At 40.0% G+C, this 19,722-nt stretch overlaps 1 protein-coding gene across 1 annotated transcript; it reads left to right on the top strand.

The window, feature by feature from the left end:
• Window positions 1-2,750: 2,750 nt before the first annotated feature.
• On the top strand, window positions 2,751-16,747 carry LOC104396073 (chromosome unknown open reading frame, human C12orf75). Its single transcript, XM_010005856.1, has 6 exons — window positions 2,751-2,795; window positions 3,396-3,471; window positions 5,538-5,562; window positions 11,809-11,844; window positions 14,362-14,441; window positions 16,737-16,747. The coding sequence occupies exons 1-6, from the start codon at window positions 2,751-2,753 to the stop codon at window positions 16,745-16,747; spliced, it is 273 nt and encodes a 90-aa protein (XP_010004158.1).
• Window positions 16,748-19,722: the final 2,975 nt, after the last annotated feature.

Raw genomic sequence — 19,722 nt, 5'->3', positions numbered from 1 at the left:
CTTTCCCTGCTGTCAGTCAGGAGTAGCTCTATGCAGTCTATGGTGTTACAATAACTGACAACTGGTAATAACAGTAAGATGTCTAATGTCTACCTTTTTTTTTTTTTTCCATTTAGCATTTCTTACCAAGTGTGTCTAATAAAGATAAAATTATTTTCTGTAGAGGAAAAGACATACCATTTTAAAATGGAATTCTAGAGTTCTTGAGAAAAGTGTAACTCTCCATATTTTCCTGAAATAAGTGAAGACTGTGTAAATACAAATTAATTTTGTGGCTTGCACAGCATGACTACATCTTTAATGCTAAAGCTATGACTATTCTACAGTCAGTAATGTCAAAACTAGTGGTACATAACATACAATTAACCTGTAGCACTCGCTGTCATACTATGTGACTAATATTGCAGCATACTTCACAAAATACATTACACATGTTACACTAGTCCCCATTTTTTTACTCTGGTGACATGTCTATTGTAGCCTAACTCAATTTTTCCTAAGCAGATGTATATGTAATGATAGTTCAGCTAACGATATTATCTTCTGTTGCATGGCTAGAATGACATCAGAGGAGCTATCAACTCTGTGGTCTGTGAGGTCTAAACTAATAGACATGATCTAGAATAACATTTCTGTCTGTGGTGCAGTACTCCAGAATGCCAGTATAACTCAAGAGCTTATATTTTTCTTCCAGAGAAATAGACACTGGCAAAAGGCTCCTCAACTGAGAAATGGCAGCTCCTATTATTCACATAAACTGATGTATACACAACCTTCTTAAACCACCCAGCTATTTTATGTGTTAACTATTGCTAATACTTATTTTTTTAAATTTCCTATTATGCATAGTCCATTATGCATAGCTCGACACGTACACCTTTCCACAATCTTGGAGTAGCTTATAATATAAAATGTATCTTTGTCCTCAAATTCAGGTTTTTAAAACCAACATCTAAATTTATAATTGTATTCATCCCTATAACTAATGGTGCTAATAGTAAAAGAGTGGGTACTGTAGGTAAGCTGTGGAGGGGCTTTTGCATAACAAATTGCTGTGTACCTTAGTTTTGTTACCTTGCTTTACATGTCCTTCTTTCATGTCATTAGCTCCAAATTAGTTCTTCCTTTTTGGTCTTTTAAAATATGCCCACAAACATTAATTTAGTTTGGGTTTTTTTTGTGTTTTTGGTTTTTTTTTTCCCGGAGTTAAAACATTTCCCTTTATTCTAGTGTTGCTTTACTGACATTTTTTATCTGCTTCCTCCTTTCTGTATCATTTGTAGTAGCAGTGACAGCGTCTTTGAATTATAGTTCTCAGTGGAAGCTGGCAGTCTAGCCTTAATTTAAATATACAGAGAAGCCATTAGATTCCTGGAGAGCTTCAAATACAGTCAAATTATAATGAAAGAGAACTTTCACACCAAGTTTAAACAGCTTTATTAACCCCAAGTTTGGTGGAATGCTCAGGAAACCATCCTGCCATTCTATTTGAAATCCAACTAATTTTTTAAATTAATGCTTGATCAGGCCAAGTCTATGTACAGAACTGCCACCTAATGAGCTGAAGTAGTAATCAGTTTGAAGTATATTGGTATAATTCTGTCTTTGGCTACACTGGGTTATAAATAAAATAAATTCATTGATGTTAGGAGTTGGTTCCATGTTGCTGTCTTTTGGAGCAAATCAGAAAGGAGCCAACAACAGAAAATTCTTTGATAGTCTTAACTGTTGCATACATGCATGAATAATTTTGAGGTTTTATTTGCTTTTTGTAACAATTTGAAGCATTTGCAAGAAAATATTGCAGGAAAATTTTCATTATAAATTAATGGAAAGATGTTTAATAATCTGCTCTGAAGCTGGTTACTGGCATTTTTTTTATCCATGTTTTTGTTTATATAAAGGGTTGCCTCTCATCCCTTTTATGCTTTGCTGAAGTTTTTTGTCTTCCATATTCACTCACAATGCATTTCTTAACACAGAGAAGTTATTGTCTGTGGCTACCAGTTTCTTTCAACCATCTTTTAGATTTGCTCTGCATTTACTGAAATCCTACAGGGTTGCCAGTCACAAGCTGCTATTGTTTTGAAAGTGCAAAGCCCCCTCTCACCAAATGGAAGATGCTTTGGGCTATGTTCTCATCCTCCTTCATTTGTGACTGTTTAAAAGCTCTGAGTTGTTTGGGTTGTTTACTTTTTTTTTGAGGGATCACAGCTCCACTACTCTAGACAGAATGTTTTTCTTCTGTAATTACTTGGGCTTCGAGCAATATATGGTGAACCGGCCTCATTTATTCTGCAGGCTGTACTCTTCCTTCTCCTCCTGCAGCTCCAAAATGCAACCATGGTCCTACTATGCAGATGGTGTGAGCAGAGAGGTCATTCAGGACAAGCCAGTACTGCCTATTTTTTATGGATGCAGCTTTGTGGTTATCCCTCAACCTGTTGCTGAGGTTACGCAAGCTTTGGAAAACCAAACCAACACAAGCCTATCAAGACAAGGTTGGTAGGGTCAAGTGCTGTCTTTTTTTAGGCAAGCTGACACAGTGGGAAAAAAAGGGAAGAGCATTCAAATATGTGAGACTTTTCTCCAGTCATATATCTAAAACATCACAGCTACGAGAGCACTAAGCCTTGCTGCTGTGGAACAGCTATGCACTGTTTGTGAAGTGGTAGTAAACAAGATTCTTTCACTGAACTTCTGGCAGGAGAAGCTTGAGTAGCTACAAAATAATGTGTCGCTCACTAAACATGGAAGAGTTAGAGAGACATGTCAGTGAAGTAACAGACGTGAGGGTGAGTGGATTGGACTTTAAAAACAAACATGTCTGTACAAACTTGGTTTGCTTGAGGCATAAGGTCTATGTATAAAGGTTGATCAGGCTCCCTAATAAAGAAAATCTGGTGGGTTTTTACATAGAGATACTTATGAGCTGCCCAACTGAAGTGATGTTCATTTGCAAATTCAGGACTCTTCCAGGAAGAAAACTGCTTTATGAACTGGAAATACTTTCAGACCCACACTCAGCTACTTTAGTAGTACTCAGTGGACCAAACTCTTGTTTCACTTTTGCAAGTGAAAATGAGAAATAACACCACTGAAATCGATGGAATCCTCTCAGTGGAAGTGAGCATAACCCATTTTTCTCTGCTTATAAAATCAATAGAAAAAACCCTATTTGATTGTTTATGATATGCATGTACTTATTATAAATAGTAAAAATGATCTCTTAAAAAGTGAATTTGTTTTTATCATGCTTCATTCTCATTCTTCTCCTGTGACATGTATTTCAAAATGCTGCAGTGATTTTTCAGCAGTGATGCCCTCTAACATTCAAAGGAAAGAAGTGCTGCCAGGTGTGAATGCTGGTAGCACATCTCCACTCTCAAACACAGGTTCATAGCTATATAGCTGTACAGGAAGCCCATGTTGATGGCTTTGGGCAGCAGCACTTGGCCCCAGCATGCAAATGTATGTGTGCTGTAATGCATTAAGACAGTCATGGCATTGAGCATGGGCATGGCATTGAAGTGAGCCTGGTGACTGAGTGGAACTTGAGCATCTCCACTTGGAAATGTTGTGGTATTTTAGGCACACAGTTCTCACTCAGATGAAGTATCGGTTTGTGTATTAAACACTTTTTACTTTCTGTAGACTTTCTGCAAGGAAGGGGTTAGTTTGTCAAAGGAGTATCTGAAGTGCTGGGACCTTAAGACAGACTCACAAAAGTCTTGGCAAAGGCCTCACAAAGGACCATGAACATTTTTTGAGAAACGGAGTTTGTTTACGGTGACATTAGGTTGAAAAAATGAGAAAGTTGTGGTTCTGGTGCAGAACAGGCACAGCACAGGAATAGTTTCTTCTGAGAAATAAATAAATAAATAGATCCTGCTGGCTACAGCGGTGAAGCTGCTCTGTGTATTGTCTGAGGTGTTGCTGATGCCCAGCCCCTGTCTAGATGTGTGAGGTGGTGCTCTGAAGGTACATAGCTGAGCTGACTCTGGATGAGCTAGCCTTGCTATCAGGAAGCATCTCACTGCATCCTTTGAGATCAAGCTCGTATGCAGCACTGCACTGCCAGCCTTCCACCTGGACACAATTCAGTTGCAGGGTTTGTAGGACTGTAGATGTGCCTATAAAGCCAGCAAGTCTCAGAAGGCTGCCTGGTAGAATAAAGCTTTAAAGGCACAACCTATGCTTATTGTGCATAGAGGTACTCCCTCCAGCTTAATTAAGAGCTTCTGCTGATACATACAGCTGTACTGAGATTCTGCTGACTCTGGAAACAATACTAACAAAATAAATGTGTACAGTCTTGCACAAGTTTAGTCCATGTTGTTGCTGGGAAAAGGAGATACAGTCAAGTCATCATTAGCTATAAAGGGAAACGTTTCCTGCCATCCAAGACACCCATTCAGGTAGGTAGCGCTGGAAGGCCTTGCAAGGCTGTTTTACCCTCTCTACATTTACAATAGGGATTCAGAAAGCATACTCTTACACATCAGAGTGAAATGAAAGATACTTGCTATTTATGGATATTTTTCGGCAACAAAGTTTCTCACAGAATGAAGTGCCATGACTGGAAAAGCCCAGCCTTCCTCCAAACCCCTAAAGTCTTTTGTATTGACACCTGTAGTTTCTTCATAGTGAGCTCAAATGACCTCTTTCAGCCAAGTACTGAGAGGAAGAGGAAAAGGAGAAGTGAAAGGTTTTTACCCTTGCTTGTGTAACTAATAAACAGGATCATTTGCTGGTTACTCAGCTGAATGATATACCAGCAATAGCAACATGGCATTAATAACTTGGGAGGAGCAGGAAAGAGTTTGTACTTGAGTGAATGTTTGTCTCTCAGCAAGAAGCTTCTGAGTCACCAAAAAAAATCAATCACTGAGATCAGGCAGCCAGGTGGTAGCTTTTGTCTTTTTACTTTTTTTGTTAAATAGCAGGATGAATTAAGGGGTAGCTGATCTCTTCAGATGTCTGGGGGTTTGGATGGATTGTGTTCAAATGTTTATATTAGTTCTGTCTAGTTGTTTTATAAAACTTTGTTTATTTGGCAGGAAGAATGGAGCAGCATTTTACACATGAAGTGCCAAGTCCACAGCTGAATTTAATGGCAAAATAAAGAGGCATTCACAAGTAACTGCTTGGTTAGTTGCGGTGACTTTGTAGCAGGAAAAACCACCAGAAGACTGAGTAAAGTGAAACACATAAAATTTAGAAAGATTAATTTTATTGTATGCTGTTCCCATCCTGAGTGACTGCACCCTGGGCACTGGTCAGCAGCAGCATTATTTTCACCACTGAGAATCTGGCCCAGATCCAAGCATGATAGACTTAAGGGATAATATATCTAATAGTTAAGGATAAACTAGACAATCATGGGAAACCTGTTTCCTGACAATAGAAAATTCCTGTTCCTATTTCTGTGGTGTTTAGGACAGAAAGGCAGAAAAATGCTTATTGTACTCTTTGTAGGTGTAGAAGATTATGCCATTATCTTTTAAACATGCACACTTTTCTCTTTTTCATTCTAGGTGCTACAGGAACTACTAAAGATGTGTAAGTACTTGCTTTACTCTTTCACATATGTAACCTTGGACTTACTTTCAGTCCAACTAGCCTTATACTAGAGTTAGTCATACATGATTCATCTGGTTCCTAACATACAATCAACAGATGCTTATTGTCTTTAGTGGCAGCTTCCATCTTCACAAAACAACTTTCTGTCTTGTTTACTATTCTACTGATTCCTTCCCTGGTTATTTCTCTAACAGAAATGTAATTTTTCTGCCTCTGTTGAGAGAGTTGTCTCCCAGAAATGGTCTTGTTACTTCAGGCCACTCTTCCATATCATGCACCTTATTCCAAAGGCCATGTCACAACCACATAAATTTCTACCGAGCCCTGTGAGAGATTTATAGAACCACTGAGGCAAATTTCCCCTCTTTGCAGGAGATCCGGTGACCCATCCAGGCTTCCTTTTCAAAGTACCCACCTTCTCTAGTTGTCCGCAGTGAAGATAGTATCTATCAGCTCCTCTGCTGAGAAGCAGAGGGCAGCCCTACCCATCCTGTTTTTCTCTAAATGTGGAAGGTCTGAAGCTCTATTGTCCTGTTACCTCTTGCTAGCTTCTGGTTTTCAGAAAAGCAGCAGCAAAAATATCAGCCTTTCTCAGCCCATTTTTCATTCACTGATGCAGAAATGTTCAGAAACAGCTTTATTCAGCCATAAATCTGTTTTCCTATCAAAGGAAACATAAAATAAGTCCTTCTGAGGCTTTGCCTTCTTCTATTTCATAGAACTGATATTTGCCACTGGAGTTTGAGACTGAGGGGCCTGGGAAAGATTTTCATGTTATGCAATAGGAACATTCTTAAGTTTTATTTACCTCATTTAGAATAACTACTCTAATTAGACAGAGGAATGCTGGTGTAGAAATTAGGGCTGCCAAGTGAGATAAACAAGTGCAGAGAAGAGCTTAACAACAGGCTTGTCCTTGCTATTACAGAACACAGCTGAGAACTAACAACAGGTCTCACTTGGCAGATGAACCCTGTTGTCAGAGATATTCTTGAGCTCTGTGTTCCCCTTGTAGTCTGTTTTCTGGGTTTGCAGTGCCAGACAATAAATAAATTACAGAAGGCAAGCTTATGAGGAACCTCTTCTTGATACAGCCTTCAGCATCACTGCCCTCAGCACTTCTATATCTACAAAGCCACTGTTTTTACTTTATATTGGGGCCTTTTTTTGTTGTTCAGTTTATTGACTGACTCAGAACTGCATCTCTATTTGCTTTTTGGTAGTTCTAAATATCAAAACTGCAATCATTGTTAAAATATTAATTTAGTTGGCACATTTCTGTGCTTAAAGGTATGGGTATTGACAGAGCTGCATTTATGTGTGTGTAAGAATTGGTAAGGTTAGGCTTTAGGAGCTAAACTGGGAACATCCTATTTACTAATGTTAGATCATCTGTCATGTTTCAAAAACATATTGAGATAACTTAGAAAAAACTACTTGCTAGTGAAGACTTCAACAAAGTGAAAGGGTCAGTCCTGGAACTATTACTCACTCAGATAAGTATAGTGGAGCCAGCCGAACAACCCGTGTGAGTAATAGGATGGTTGAGTCTTCTCATCAGACATTAGAAACACAGATCTGTTACTGAAGAACAGCAGTGATGACCCAAAAAGTCCTAAATCAACCATCATAATATTTAACGAGAGATTTTTATGAAGGAAGTAAAATACCAGAAAAACTATTTTATTTTTGTGGAAATGAACAAAGCAGATTTATATTAATTAACATTATAGATCCACACAAGCTTTTGTTTTACACCTTTTCACTTTTATCAGCTATGGAGTAAAAAATTCTCTTTTAAAACCCTCATGTTTTTTTGCAGTCAGATTTCAGTCTTTTAAATTCTGGTTTAGAAAAGCATTTAGACGTGTCCTTACTTACAGAATACTTTTTAATACAGATTGTGGTTATTCTAACTCAAGAGATTTCTCATTTCTTGACTGCAACTCATTGCCAAGGCACCAGCATCTCCTGGACTGAACAGCTGGGTGGAAAGAGGAAGGGCTGGATCCTCCTCTGAGCCCTCTCAGGTGACTCTGGAGAAGCTGCTTTGCCCTCTGGGCCTCGAGTTCCTCCACCAGTAAGATAGGGATGATGATATGGTCTTGCTGCACAAAAGCCTATGAAACTGAGAGTGACAAGAAGGATGTATGGTCTGCGAAGATATTATCTTGTGTACTCCAACCCTCAAAGCAATGGTGGGTCTGTCAGCCAGCTTCAGCCAGAGCTCCCACCCCACTCATGAGGAGAAGTACATCACTGCTAACCAGAAAAGCTTAGACAGAGGAGGGGTACAGTATATGTTAGAAAATAATGCGGCGCCTGTGATATTCAGAAGGTAGTTACGTTCAGAGGAAGATTAGTAACATCAGGAAAGAAAAGACCCAGCAGTTCAAACCTGTTTCAAAATACTGGGAAGAAATCTGTCAAATACAAATGACAGGCCCTTGTTTCCAAGAATTGCTGAGAAACTGAGAAGAAGTAGCCTGTGACTCGTGCGAAGTTTAGTGAATAATTTCTGGTGGCACTATTGAGCATGGCTAGAAAGAGTCTGTATAATGCTTGGCACAAACAGAGTCATAAAAGCTGAGATGAGAAAAATGTGGATGGAATGAAATAATATGAATGCCTGTCATTTGATATTTAAAATATCAAGTGAAAAATGGCAGCTTCTTTTACCATCAAGTGGACATAGGACTGATGGATGTAAAAACTGACAGTTGAACCAAGTATGGTTTTCATACTTAGTAAAGTGACAGGGAGCCTCTTGGGATAGACAAATCCTTAGCAAAAGAAACATCTATTCTAGCTGAAAATAGAATGCTGCTATGTGGATTTGCTGTTAAATCCTCCTACCAGCTACAGGACTCCACCTACGCTACCTGCTGGAAAACGTGCTCTCAATGCCTCTGCAGTAGATGTCAACAACATCTGAGGGAAGATGAGGCACACAGCAGCAGCTTAGTACACAACACATTGGACTGCAAAGTTCCTTCTGCTGTCTATTCCTGATGCAGAAAAGCTTATCCAAGTTATCTTTTGCTGGAGGATTCCATAAATGGAGATACTTAAAGATTTTATTTTTTTTTATGCTAGGTGCTTCCTTCATTCCTGAAATAAGAAGCTAGAGACACACTAGAGGTAGAGAGGGAGAGAGAACAGATGTGCTGGACCTCTGTATCTCCATGACCTCTCTGTGAGTCTGGGAGATGTGGCAATGGGTGCACTGCCAAAACCAAAAGGGCTTCTTCCCATGCTCTCTTCCACGTGGTCAAGCATTGCTGCTGCAGCCTTGCTCCTCAAACCATCCATGTTCACCCAGCCTGGGCACAGAAGCAGCACCTGCTGCAGTGGCTCAGCTGGCACCTGGGAATTTAAATACTTGAAATCAGTGGGCATCTCTCGAAATGGGGCCTTTAAGCTACAGCGTGTGAAAGCAAGAGGAGTGTGAATGTGCATAATGCATAAACTGGAGCAGTACTCCTTCCTAAGCTGCTTGGAAAGGAGTCTCCCATAAAGGAGTGGAAAATGGCTTTTTAAAAAAGTGTCATCACCAGAACTTGTATTTTTTCCCTTCTCATGCTTCTATGTTTCTCCTGCTCTGCTCACCTCCTCTTCCCTAGCAGGACTAGAACAGATTGCATCCAGTCGTCACCCAGTCCAAGAACTGCAGCCTATGTGATGCCAGATTATATTTGCAGTTGCAGTTTTAAGGGAAAAGATATTGCAAAATTAGGCTTCGATTTGTAGCTAGTAAGAGGAAAGGAAGAAAGCAAAGTGTTTAAAAAAACCCTAGTCTGCTTAATCATGGACCTGGATAATTTGTTTTGGTGAGAGAATGACAGTAATGGTCCAGTGATGCCCTGTTACAAAACATTTCTAGAACAGAAGAAAATAGCATTGTTGCCTAGTGGAGGCTTTTTTTCTTTTTTATTTTTCAACATTGACATTAATTTCCTGTTGGTCAATATTGATTATTATTCTTACAACTCCATTTTGGACGCTTTGAGATGTGCATGATGTTGCCAGTCCTTTTAAAGTATTATTTTCTCTCAATAATGGTTAATCTGGATTACAGAAAATGTTTCAAGTTGTTTGAGAAAATCAATCCTGTGACACATTCAGTTGGTTCAACAGAGAAGATTTTTTGGCACCCAAAGTCCCTTTCTTAAAGTGTTATCCTTTGTATGTAAAAATACAGGCCTCATTTCTACTGGTGGATATACAAAGGCTTTCTACTTGCTTCAGCTGGAATTGGCCCAAACTAGGACAGACCAGCTTCGCAGTCCTCAAGTAAACTTGTCTCTGCATTTTTCTGGCTGTGTGTGTGAGGACTGCAGGGTGGGTTAGGCTTTGTGGGGCCAGAGGAAAAGGGAGATGCCTTCTGAAATGGCACTAGATCCTCCAGGGAGAAGTGGCAGGAAGGCCAGAGAATGAGTGGTTTATTGCTCCATCTTTTGAGCAGTAAGATGTGGACAAAGACAGCAGATGGGAGAGACTCACCCCACTCAGTGCTATGTCCTGCATGAATATCATTTAGCAAAAGTGCAGCACATTTAAATTGCCCCAAACATCTACTCCTGAAAGGACTTGTGTACCCTTATTCACTGTGGTGACACAGAAAGAAGGGTTTATAATGTTCTGCCACTTAGAAAGAAGGTAAGTATAAGATAACTTCCAACATATAGCAGTACTGTAAGGCACTTACTACCCTCCCAGGAGAGGGCTGACTGAGGTTTAAGGGGTGTTGTTCTTGTATTTAAGGCTGCATCTTGCAACAATCTCTTTGCACTTTGAGCCAAAATACCATTGACTTCAGGGGTCAGTAATGGCACATAGCCCTGACCATTAAACAGGAGGCACATCTGCCTCTTAGAATAAATAAATTACAATAAGAAATGTCATATTTTTGTTAAATATCATAGTTCAGAAATGCCTTTAATGGCTACAGAATGGATTTAGCCCTAACACTGGGTAAAGGCCAGCTCTCAGTTTTATCACCTAGGGAGCAGTTCAGAAATGCATGGATCAGCTGATGATGGGGAGCATCTTTGCATTGCCCCTATTATCCAGGCAACTGGTCCTTCAATGGGGATATTCAGATGAGATTACCTGTGCATGAACATTTCCACAGCGGAGCTCTCCCTGGGTTGTGGAGTCCTCTTTGCTCTTTGTAGCCTTCCCTGGACCCTGTACCTCATGGCTCCCCACGCACTATGGTGCAGGACTCCTTGGGCAGTAGAAGTTGCCCTCCTGGGGAAAGGGTAAAGGATGTCTGTGGATTTAACAGCACTCAAGCTGTCTTACCTCTGTTTTTATTGCTAGGTTGATAGGTTGCAGACCAAGCTAAAGTACTGCTGCTGCCCCAATCCATACCCAGCCATGCAAGCAGAGCTCAAAGCCCAAATATTTAATCAAAGGTGGGTCTTTAATCAAAGACTGATGCTGGGGCACAGACTGAGACTGCAGCACAGCCACTATACCCTCAGGGAGTAGGAATAAACATTTTATCATTTCCATGCTACCTTTGCCTTCACATCGATGCCGATTACTTTGCCCTGTGCCACACTGGACAGTATTTCAGTCTAAACCTCAGTGACCCCCTACCGACCTACAGACTGACCTGTGATTTTACCCTAAGGGTAAAAGAGACATAATTGCCATTTATAAAGCATTAGTAACAGTTATTTGGTTTGCAAACAGCTCTGAGTTCAGGAATTGCAGTACCTCATTTTATGGAGAGACTCTGTAACATCTTTTGGCACAGCTGTTGTTGAAGTTTATCTTTCTCCATCCTCATTTCCATGCTAGCACTGACACCCAGTGCCTTCCAGTCTTCTTTTAATGGAATAGCAGCCCAGACTTGTTCCTGTTCTGTGTAGAGCTTTATGTTCCTGTTTGTGTGGAGCAGTGGGGGGACTCACACAGGAAAAGTGTTAATTTACCAGTTTTAGCTCCCAAACCCACTCTCAGGCATCACTGGTGGGACTCATGAAAACTAAGATGCATCTATTCTCAATCCCTTTCTTTCTTCTGTACACTAGATTGGAAAATTGTCACTCTTTTTGTGCCTTTGTGAACACTTTATGGAATTGTGGATGATGGAATTAAACTGGGATCAGTAATAATCCCCTTCTTCCCTTCCTCCTGAATCTACTTGGAAAGTGATGAAGTATCTGATACTGTACAATCTGATAATGTACTTTATATCTTTTGATGTTACAGAGCAGAAGAATCCATATCAGATGATGACAAAAGGAGGTAGGTGCTCTGCTGGGACTGGCATTATTTGCAACAGGCTGCAGAGAGTTCTGCCACCAGGCAGAACCTTCCTGTACTTCCAGGCAGTACAACCTTCCTTTCCTCCTAGTCACCACCAACACCACCAAAGCAGAGAAAAAAAAAAAATAGTAGGAAATGTCTCATAGAGCCCAGTATTGATGAGTTCACCCACCCCATCAGTAAGTTGGGAAGGAGAGAACTTTGTTGGAAGAAGAGCACATTATCTCACAGCTTTGCTGATGTGCTTTTTAAGTGCCAGTGGCTTCGACCTTCACACCAGCCCCCCCACAGAAGGTGGCATTAGCACTCATGGGATATCTCTGTTGGGCTAGAAATCAAAGGACGTGTGACTCTATAATCAAACAAACTAGGTATTAACTCAAAGCTCCATGAGCTGGGTGAAGTGCGATTAATTTGACACCCAGCAGGGTAGAGCAGAGTAATGGGAGTCACTACAAGTAGCTCCGGGCACAGCAAAGGCTCTTAAGGACCCAGTTTTTTACCTTCTTGAATCAGCCCCTGCCTTTCATACAGGCCTTGGAGCCAGAAAATATGCTCTGCAATGCCATAAAGAGAAGAGGGTTGGGCTAGAAAATTATCTAACACCCTTGTGCTCCTTCTTATTAACAGTTTTCTCCAAGCATGGCCCTAAGCAGGGGGTTGCAGGTGCTATTTTATTAACAAGGAGAGGTCAAAGTAGTGTGTAATTTGTGTGCATTGTCTGAAGTGAGGTGCTTCAGTGCTCCCAGTGCTGAACATCACTATCAAATTGTCTCTGTCCTCAGCTAGATATATTTGGTATCTAGAAGGAGCTGGGCAGGTGGGGCTTATTGTCAGAACACAGCTGGAATATAATGAAAAATTGTAGGAACTGAGGTGGAAAATAGCTCCTTCTACAGGCTTGAAGTAAGTTGGTTTTTTGCAGCCCAGACTTGTTCCTGTTCTGTGTAGAGCTTTATGTTCCTGTTTGTGTGGAGCAGTGGGGGGACTCACACAGGAAAAGTGTTAATTTACCAGTTTTAGCTCCCAAACCCACTCTCAGGCATCACTGGTGGGGCTCATGAAAACTAAGATGCATCTATTCTCAATCCCTTTCTTTCTTCTGTACACTAGATTGGAAAATTGTCACTCTTTTTGTGCCTTTGTGAACACTTTATGGAATTGTGGATGATGGAATTAAACTGGGATCAGTAATAATCCCCTTCTTCCCTTCCTCCTGAATCTACTTGGAAAGTGATGAAGTATCTGATACTGTACAATCTGATAATGTACTTTATATCTTTTGATGTTACAGAGCAGAAGAATCCATATCAGATGATGACAAAAGGAGGTAGGTGCTCTGCTCGGACTGGCATTATTTGCAACAGGCTGCAGAGAGTTCTGCCACCAGGCAGAACCTTCCTGTACTTCCAGGCAGTACAACCTTCCTTTCCTCCTAGTCACCACCAACACCACCAAAGCAGAGAAAAAAAAAAAATAGTAGGAAATGTCTCATAGAGCCCAGTATTGATGAGTTCACCCACCCCATCAGTAAGTTGGGAAGGAGAGAACTTTGTTGGAAGAAGAGCACATTATCTCACAGCTTTGCTGATGTGCTTTTTAAGTGCCAGTGGCTTCGACCTTCACACCAGCCCCCCCACAGAAGGTGGCATTAGCACTCATGGGATATCTCTGTTGGGCTAGAAATCAAAGGACGTGTGACTCTATAATCAAACAAACTAGGTATTAACTCAAAGCTCCATGAGCTGGGTGAAGTGCGATTAATTTGACACCCAGCAGGGTAGAGCAGAGTAATGGGAGTCACTACAAGTAGCTCCGGGCACAGCAAAGGCTCTTAAGGACCCAGTTTTTTACCTTCTTGAATCAGCCCCTGCCTTTCATACAGGCCTTGGAGCCAGAAAATATGCTCTGCAATGCCATAAAGAGAAGAGGGTTGGGCTAGAAAATTATCTAACACCCTTGTGCTCCTTCTTATTAACAGTTTTCTCCAAGCATGGCCCTAAGCAGGGGGTTGCAGGTGCTATTTTATTAACAAGGAGAGGTCAAAGTAGTGTGTAATTTGTGTGCATTGTCTGAAGTGAGGTGCTTCAGTGCTCCCAGTGCTGAACATCACTATCAAATTGTCTCTGTCCTCAGCTAGATATATTTGGTATCTAGAAGGAGCTGGGCAGGTGGGGCTTATTGTCAGAACACAGCTGGAATATAATGAAAAATTGTAGGAACTGAGGTGGAAAATAGCTCCTTCTACAGGCTTGAAGTAAGTTGGTTTTTTTTTTTTTGTTTGTTTTTTGCCTGGCACCATATTAGCACATGGCACTTACTATGGACTTTTCCCACAGCCACAGGAAAGGTGGGCTCCTCTGTGGATGCTCGTACAGAGGCACTCTCCTCTCTGACCAGTCATGCTCTTCGTATAGCTGCTGTGTGATGCTGACATTGCAGGGAGAAGTGTTTCAATTAAACTCTGATGTCTCTTTAATTGCTTCTTTAAATCAGGAACTATGGTGGTGTGTATGTTGGGCTGCCCTCGGACGCGGCTGCCATGGTTTCCAGCCAGACGAAAACTGCACCAAAAGGTATTGGAAAGTTGCATAATTCCTTTCTCTAGCTTTCTCAGTTTAATTTTATCTGGTAATGTGTATTTCTTTTTTAAAAAAATCAATTATTATTTCAGACAGACTGGCCAGCCTTGGAGCCTCTTAAAGCAGTGAGGCTATTTATAATCATTGCAGTGATTGTTCCCATTTTTTAAAATTTTAACACACTTGCTTTTGCAGAAGGATCATAGAGCAGATGCTGACAATGTGGTACATTGTCTTCTGAACAGCTTCTCGACTCTCTTAGTGCTCCACAAATTCAAAGGAGATAAAACCCTGTTAGGACTAAGAGGCTATGATAGATGCACTTGCAGAGCCTCAGAGCTATTTTTAGTTTTGAAGGTGTTTACTTGCATTGTGGTGAATTCCAGTAATAACAGTTAGTGATTGCTTTCAGGTTTATTTCTGATCTTATATGAAACCCAGTGCAAACTGTTTTTTTCCATGTGATGTTTTTGAACAGTGGGAAAAAAACATTAGATTTATAGGTACTTAGTAACAAGTCATAAACATGTATTTATGAAATAATGTAATAGTTACTTAGATTTAATACAACAAAATGCGACTGTCACATACATACACCACAGTTTAGTCACTGACTGGTGCTTCCAAAGCTTGCTGCAAAACAAAAAAAACCAACAACAACAAACAACAACACTATTAACCATAATAAAAAGTAGCTGGTTTTGTAACTGTATTACCTTTGTTACATGCTTCTTTTTTTTTTCTTTTTAAATTGTGTTCTACGCTAGTGATCCGTTACCTTGTTTTAACCATCTTTGCCTTTTGTTTTCTAATTAAGATTAGAAGGAAATGAACACATCAAGATCCAAGCAGCTGGAGGTACAGTGTGTCTTTTTTAATGTTATGTGCTTGACATGCATTCGTTGAACAGAAACAAGGTGGTGATGCTCCCTGTCCTGCTCTCGAGTGGACTGGAAATTGCCCAGTTACTTCTCCAGCTGCAATGGAGATGGCTGGACCAAAGGCCAGTTCTCAGTGGTGCAGATGTAAATTAAACAGGGGGTAAAGTTGCCCTCTTGGTGAGAAGGGAGAAGCAAGGAAATGGTGTACTAACCTGTTTCGGGAATTAATAAAAATCAAACGTCCTTTTGTGCACCTTCAACCACAGCTAATCCTGCAGCAATACTAAGACCTCCCATGGTGAGGTGAGGTGCATCAGCAGCGTGTAGGCTGCTATCTGTAGAGTCAAAGCTTTCCCCAGGAATCAGTCGTTTGCAGTTAGAAAACCTTGTCTCTGTTCTGGGGAAGACCAAGATGAGGCACCCACTAAGTAACTTACTGGAGTTTTCCTCTTGCTGTGGTAGGAGTTCCTCTTGCTGTGAGGTGTTGTTCTCCACTGATCAGAATAGGACAGTGAAAATTTACAGGCTCTATAGACTCAAGAGTTTCAACTAACTAAAATTTAATAAAAGGTCCTTTACCAGTTCTTGTCTGAAGAAAAATGAAAGAAGCCAAGTTTCCATTCAGAATTTGAACTAAATAAAAGTTGACAAATTTCACAAGGGTGATTTTCCATTTCAAATTCCAAAATGGTTTTCAAATTTCAAAGGAGATTTTATGTCTAGTCAGTGGGGTGGGAGAGAAAGCTGCCTATATTTTCCATAGGAAGCAGAACCCTTTCCTAATTAAGGTGAAGAGCCAGAAACAGTTTGGCTGGTCCCGATGCTGGATGTAGGTCTAGTAGAGCAGATCACACATATACTGATTCTCTTTAATGGAGCTTTTTTGTTCCATGAGCTTTGCTAGGAGTGTTCTTACACATGGAGCCCTTCGGTTGGTCATCATACCTAATTTCAGTAATTGGGCTGAGATGTCCAAGGAAGGAACACTGGCACCCTTGACCTGGGTGAGACCACAGCTTTCCATCCATGGTTGATGAAGAGAGCCTGGGTTAATTAGGTCCTTGTCTAGGTTCTTTAGTTAAATGCCTGATGTTGGGTAGAATCATTCACTAAACTTTTTTTGCTATTCAGAATAGTTGAAAGTACACTTGGCCTTCACTGGTGCAGGATCAGGGCTCGGTGGCTGACTCACACTGAAAAAGACTTACAGCAATAAGCACCTTTGAATCTGCAAAGGATCCTCTGAGCTCTACGAGTTTATGGGCATGTGTGCCTGGAGGGCATAGGCCACAAACTTCTCCGCGTCTAATGATGCCCCAGTTTGCTGGCTCAGGAATAGAATAGTGCTTTGCCCATAATGCTTTACTAGTGCAGCTAAAACTGTTTGTTCCTTTCTGTTTTTCAACAGTCTTCTACTGAGACCAGTTGCCAGTGCTTCAGAGAGAGAGCTATCTATGTGCTGAAGATTTTTGTATTTACATAGCCTTCCAGAGAGCATGAGAGATCAGAGCACCAACAAAAATCAAAGCTGTTGCAAGTTGCAACTACGGGTAAAGCTTAAAGTACAGTATTGAATCAGTTTCCTACAGTGGTTGCAATATGGAAACCTGCTGTTCTCCAGTGAAAAATCAAATTAATGAATCAATGAACTCATGGTGGATGTTTCTGCACAAGAGCTAACTCTGATGATCTGCAACTTATTTCTCTGTGGCCATATTGCAGATTTCATCAGCTATCAGCTACGCTTCATATATTTTCTCCAACAATTTTTGATAGATTTTATATAGAAAACCATTACTACTGTTCACTTAATAGTTCCTATTAGGTTCCTATTAATTAATTGTTAATTTACTTCAGAGTAATATATTTGACAGGTTTGCATCTTTTTGGTAATATTGCAAATTTTAATATTTTTGCTGTGAAAACTTCAGAAGAGGATGAAATAAATGTAAGACCGTTGGGTTCTTTATAATTAATACTGTCACTTTTATACAGTGAGACAAATGTTAGTGTTTAATTTTCACCTTTCAAGAAGATATTGCTTGAGGAAATTTATTTAAACTACAATGTATGTCATTGTAATATTTACATGTCTGGTTTTATTTTCTTCAGCTTTATCTCTTTTATAAAGCATTACATGGAAAAAAATACTAATGAATCAAACTCTTATGTCTTCCATTCTGTGTAATATTATAATGATATTGCCTTGCATAAGGATATAGTGATAGTATTTTCAGAGACAGTGGGACTAAAATCCAGTGCTGCATCCTCTTGACCTTTAGAGGATTTTTGATCCATATTATAGTGTTGTATCCCTGATTCATCTCTAAACATCCCCAGAATGGCAAATGGTAACAGAATGAGAGTTATTACTTTAGCAAATTGTTGCATTAAATAATGGATGGGCGGTTTTAAACTTCATTAAGTTTACGACTACTGTAGGTTTCCCGTAGAACATAAAACAGATTGTGGAGTTCCATATGGCAAGTAAGTATTTAAATTATTAAAGCCTTTTGCAAAATTCTTTAACTGAACTTTTTTTTAATAGGACATGATATGCTAGACACTTTAAACAAACAAGTAAACAAAAATCCCAACCCACACCACATTAAGATATTACTATATATTAATGACCAGTTTTTAAATTAACATAAAATAAACAGGGAACATTGGACATGAAGAAGCTGTGAACCATAAAATTACTGCCCATTTCACCAATATATATTACGACAAAAAAACAGACATTGACTATGATTTCCAGTAACTTGCAGCTCTGGTTTGAAATAAGTGGTAGTTTGCTTTGTGTGAGGCCTGTAAAAAGAAGTGTTTAAAAATATTCCTTGCTTCTCCTCTTTTAAGTATTTGTGACATTATTTACTGCTATTCTCTAGAAATCTGCTGCTTGGGTTATCAATGATTTCAGGCTTCTAGCTCCCAAAGTGAAACATGCCTCTCATTCTTGAACCCTTCAGCCCTGAACTGTGACAAAATAAGCTTGAAGATTATGAGGTAGATTTAAAATATCTCAGTATGAATGAATGTCAGTAGATTACATCTGCAGAGACTTGTTCTCACAAGCCAAGCTGATGAGGACTCAAATAGTGGGGGGGTAATAAACATTCTCACTTGCTTACCGTAGCGTAAAGGTGTAGTTTCCACATCACGTGTTCCACAAATTGTTGAAATGGTTTGCACAGTACAAATTTATTTAGAACAAAGCAATTAGGCCCATGTCTCACCTGATCATGATTGCCTTTTCCGAAGCAAAAAAAAACCCAGAACAGTCATCCTAGGACACATTGTAGCTCAGCTAGTGCTCAAAAAGCCAACAGCAAATGCCACTGATTTGCCATTATTTGTCCATTTGTCTCCTTCAGTTGCTGGGAGGAATCATCAAAAAGCTGGACAAGACTAAATTGAAATGGCACTTGTTTTGCTGCTGACATCTGAACCTCCATGTGTGGGCTAAGGAAAGAAAAAGGTGGTCTTTAATGAGTAGCATTAAAGCACTCCTAGCAGTTGGTGGTGGGACAGTTGCAAAGGGTACTTTTTCTTCTTTTATGTCATTGTTTGATTTTTCCTGTGCAAAGCTGCAGAGAAGTGTGGAGCACTTTGCAGAATTGGCCTGTTACTGATTCATCCTCTGAATGTGTGGGAGGTATGGTGGTGTCTTAATATTTTTGTTCCTCTGCATATTTTAGTCTCAAAAGCTTACTGATCAACTGACACAGGTTTCAGTATCACGGGCTGGAGCCTCTGCAATATATATATATGAATTTATGCCCTGCAGGCCTGTATCCATCAAACTAAAGAGCTAGAGCTGTGATCTTGTCTTAAACTTGCAGACTGGTGTCTTTCATTTTCCCAAGGACCCACAGATTAGAAGCTGTGTGACAGGAAACTCTGTTCAGTCTTGGCCAAATTCCTCTTAGGGAACTGATTCTCTGCTCATCAAAATTCCTCTGTGGTGCATAGCATTTCTTAAGCCTTTGTTAATAAAAACACATGACATTTCATGGAGAAATGAGAATATCTGGTCTTTCAAAAAACTTACAATCTATGGATATTTCTGTTAGGAGGAGGAAAACAAAAGAAACCCTATATGCCAGCTGCCAGCTGTGCATTTGATGGCATCCTTGGAGGATATTTAGGCACTCAAATGGTGGTTCAGTGTGAGAACTGAAACAAACACAAGGAGCCACTGAATGGTAGAGTTATTATTAAGAGATATACTTTAGTTTTGTCAAGACATTTTGAATTACCATTTGTAAAGAAGAAATATTGAAATGTTGGGGCTGTGATACCATTTCCTTTGCAGTTGTCACTCTTTCTCCAGCCAGAGCTGAGGAGGCAGTTTAGCAGATTCAGGCTTTATAATCTCAGAATTTCTGATT

The sequence above is a fragment of the Chaetura pelagica genome, unplaced genomic scaffold, assembly GCF_000747805.2.
Source record: "Chaetura pelagica isolate M959 unplaced genomic scaffold, ChaPel_1.0 scaffold79, whole genome shotgun sequence".
NCBI lineage: Eukaryota > Metazoa > Chordata > Aves > Apodiformes > Apodidae > Chaetura > Chaetura pelagica.
The sequence above is the reverse complement of the archived record's forward strand: the minus strand, read 5'-3'. Positions and strand labels throughout refer to the sequence as shown.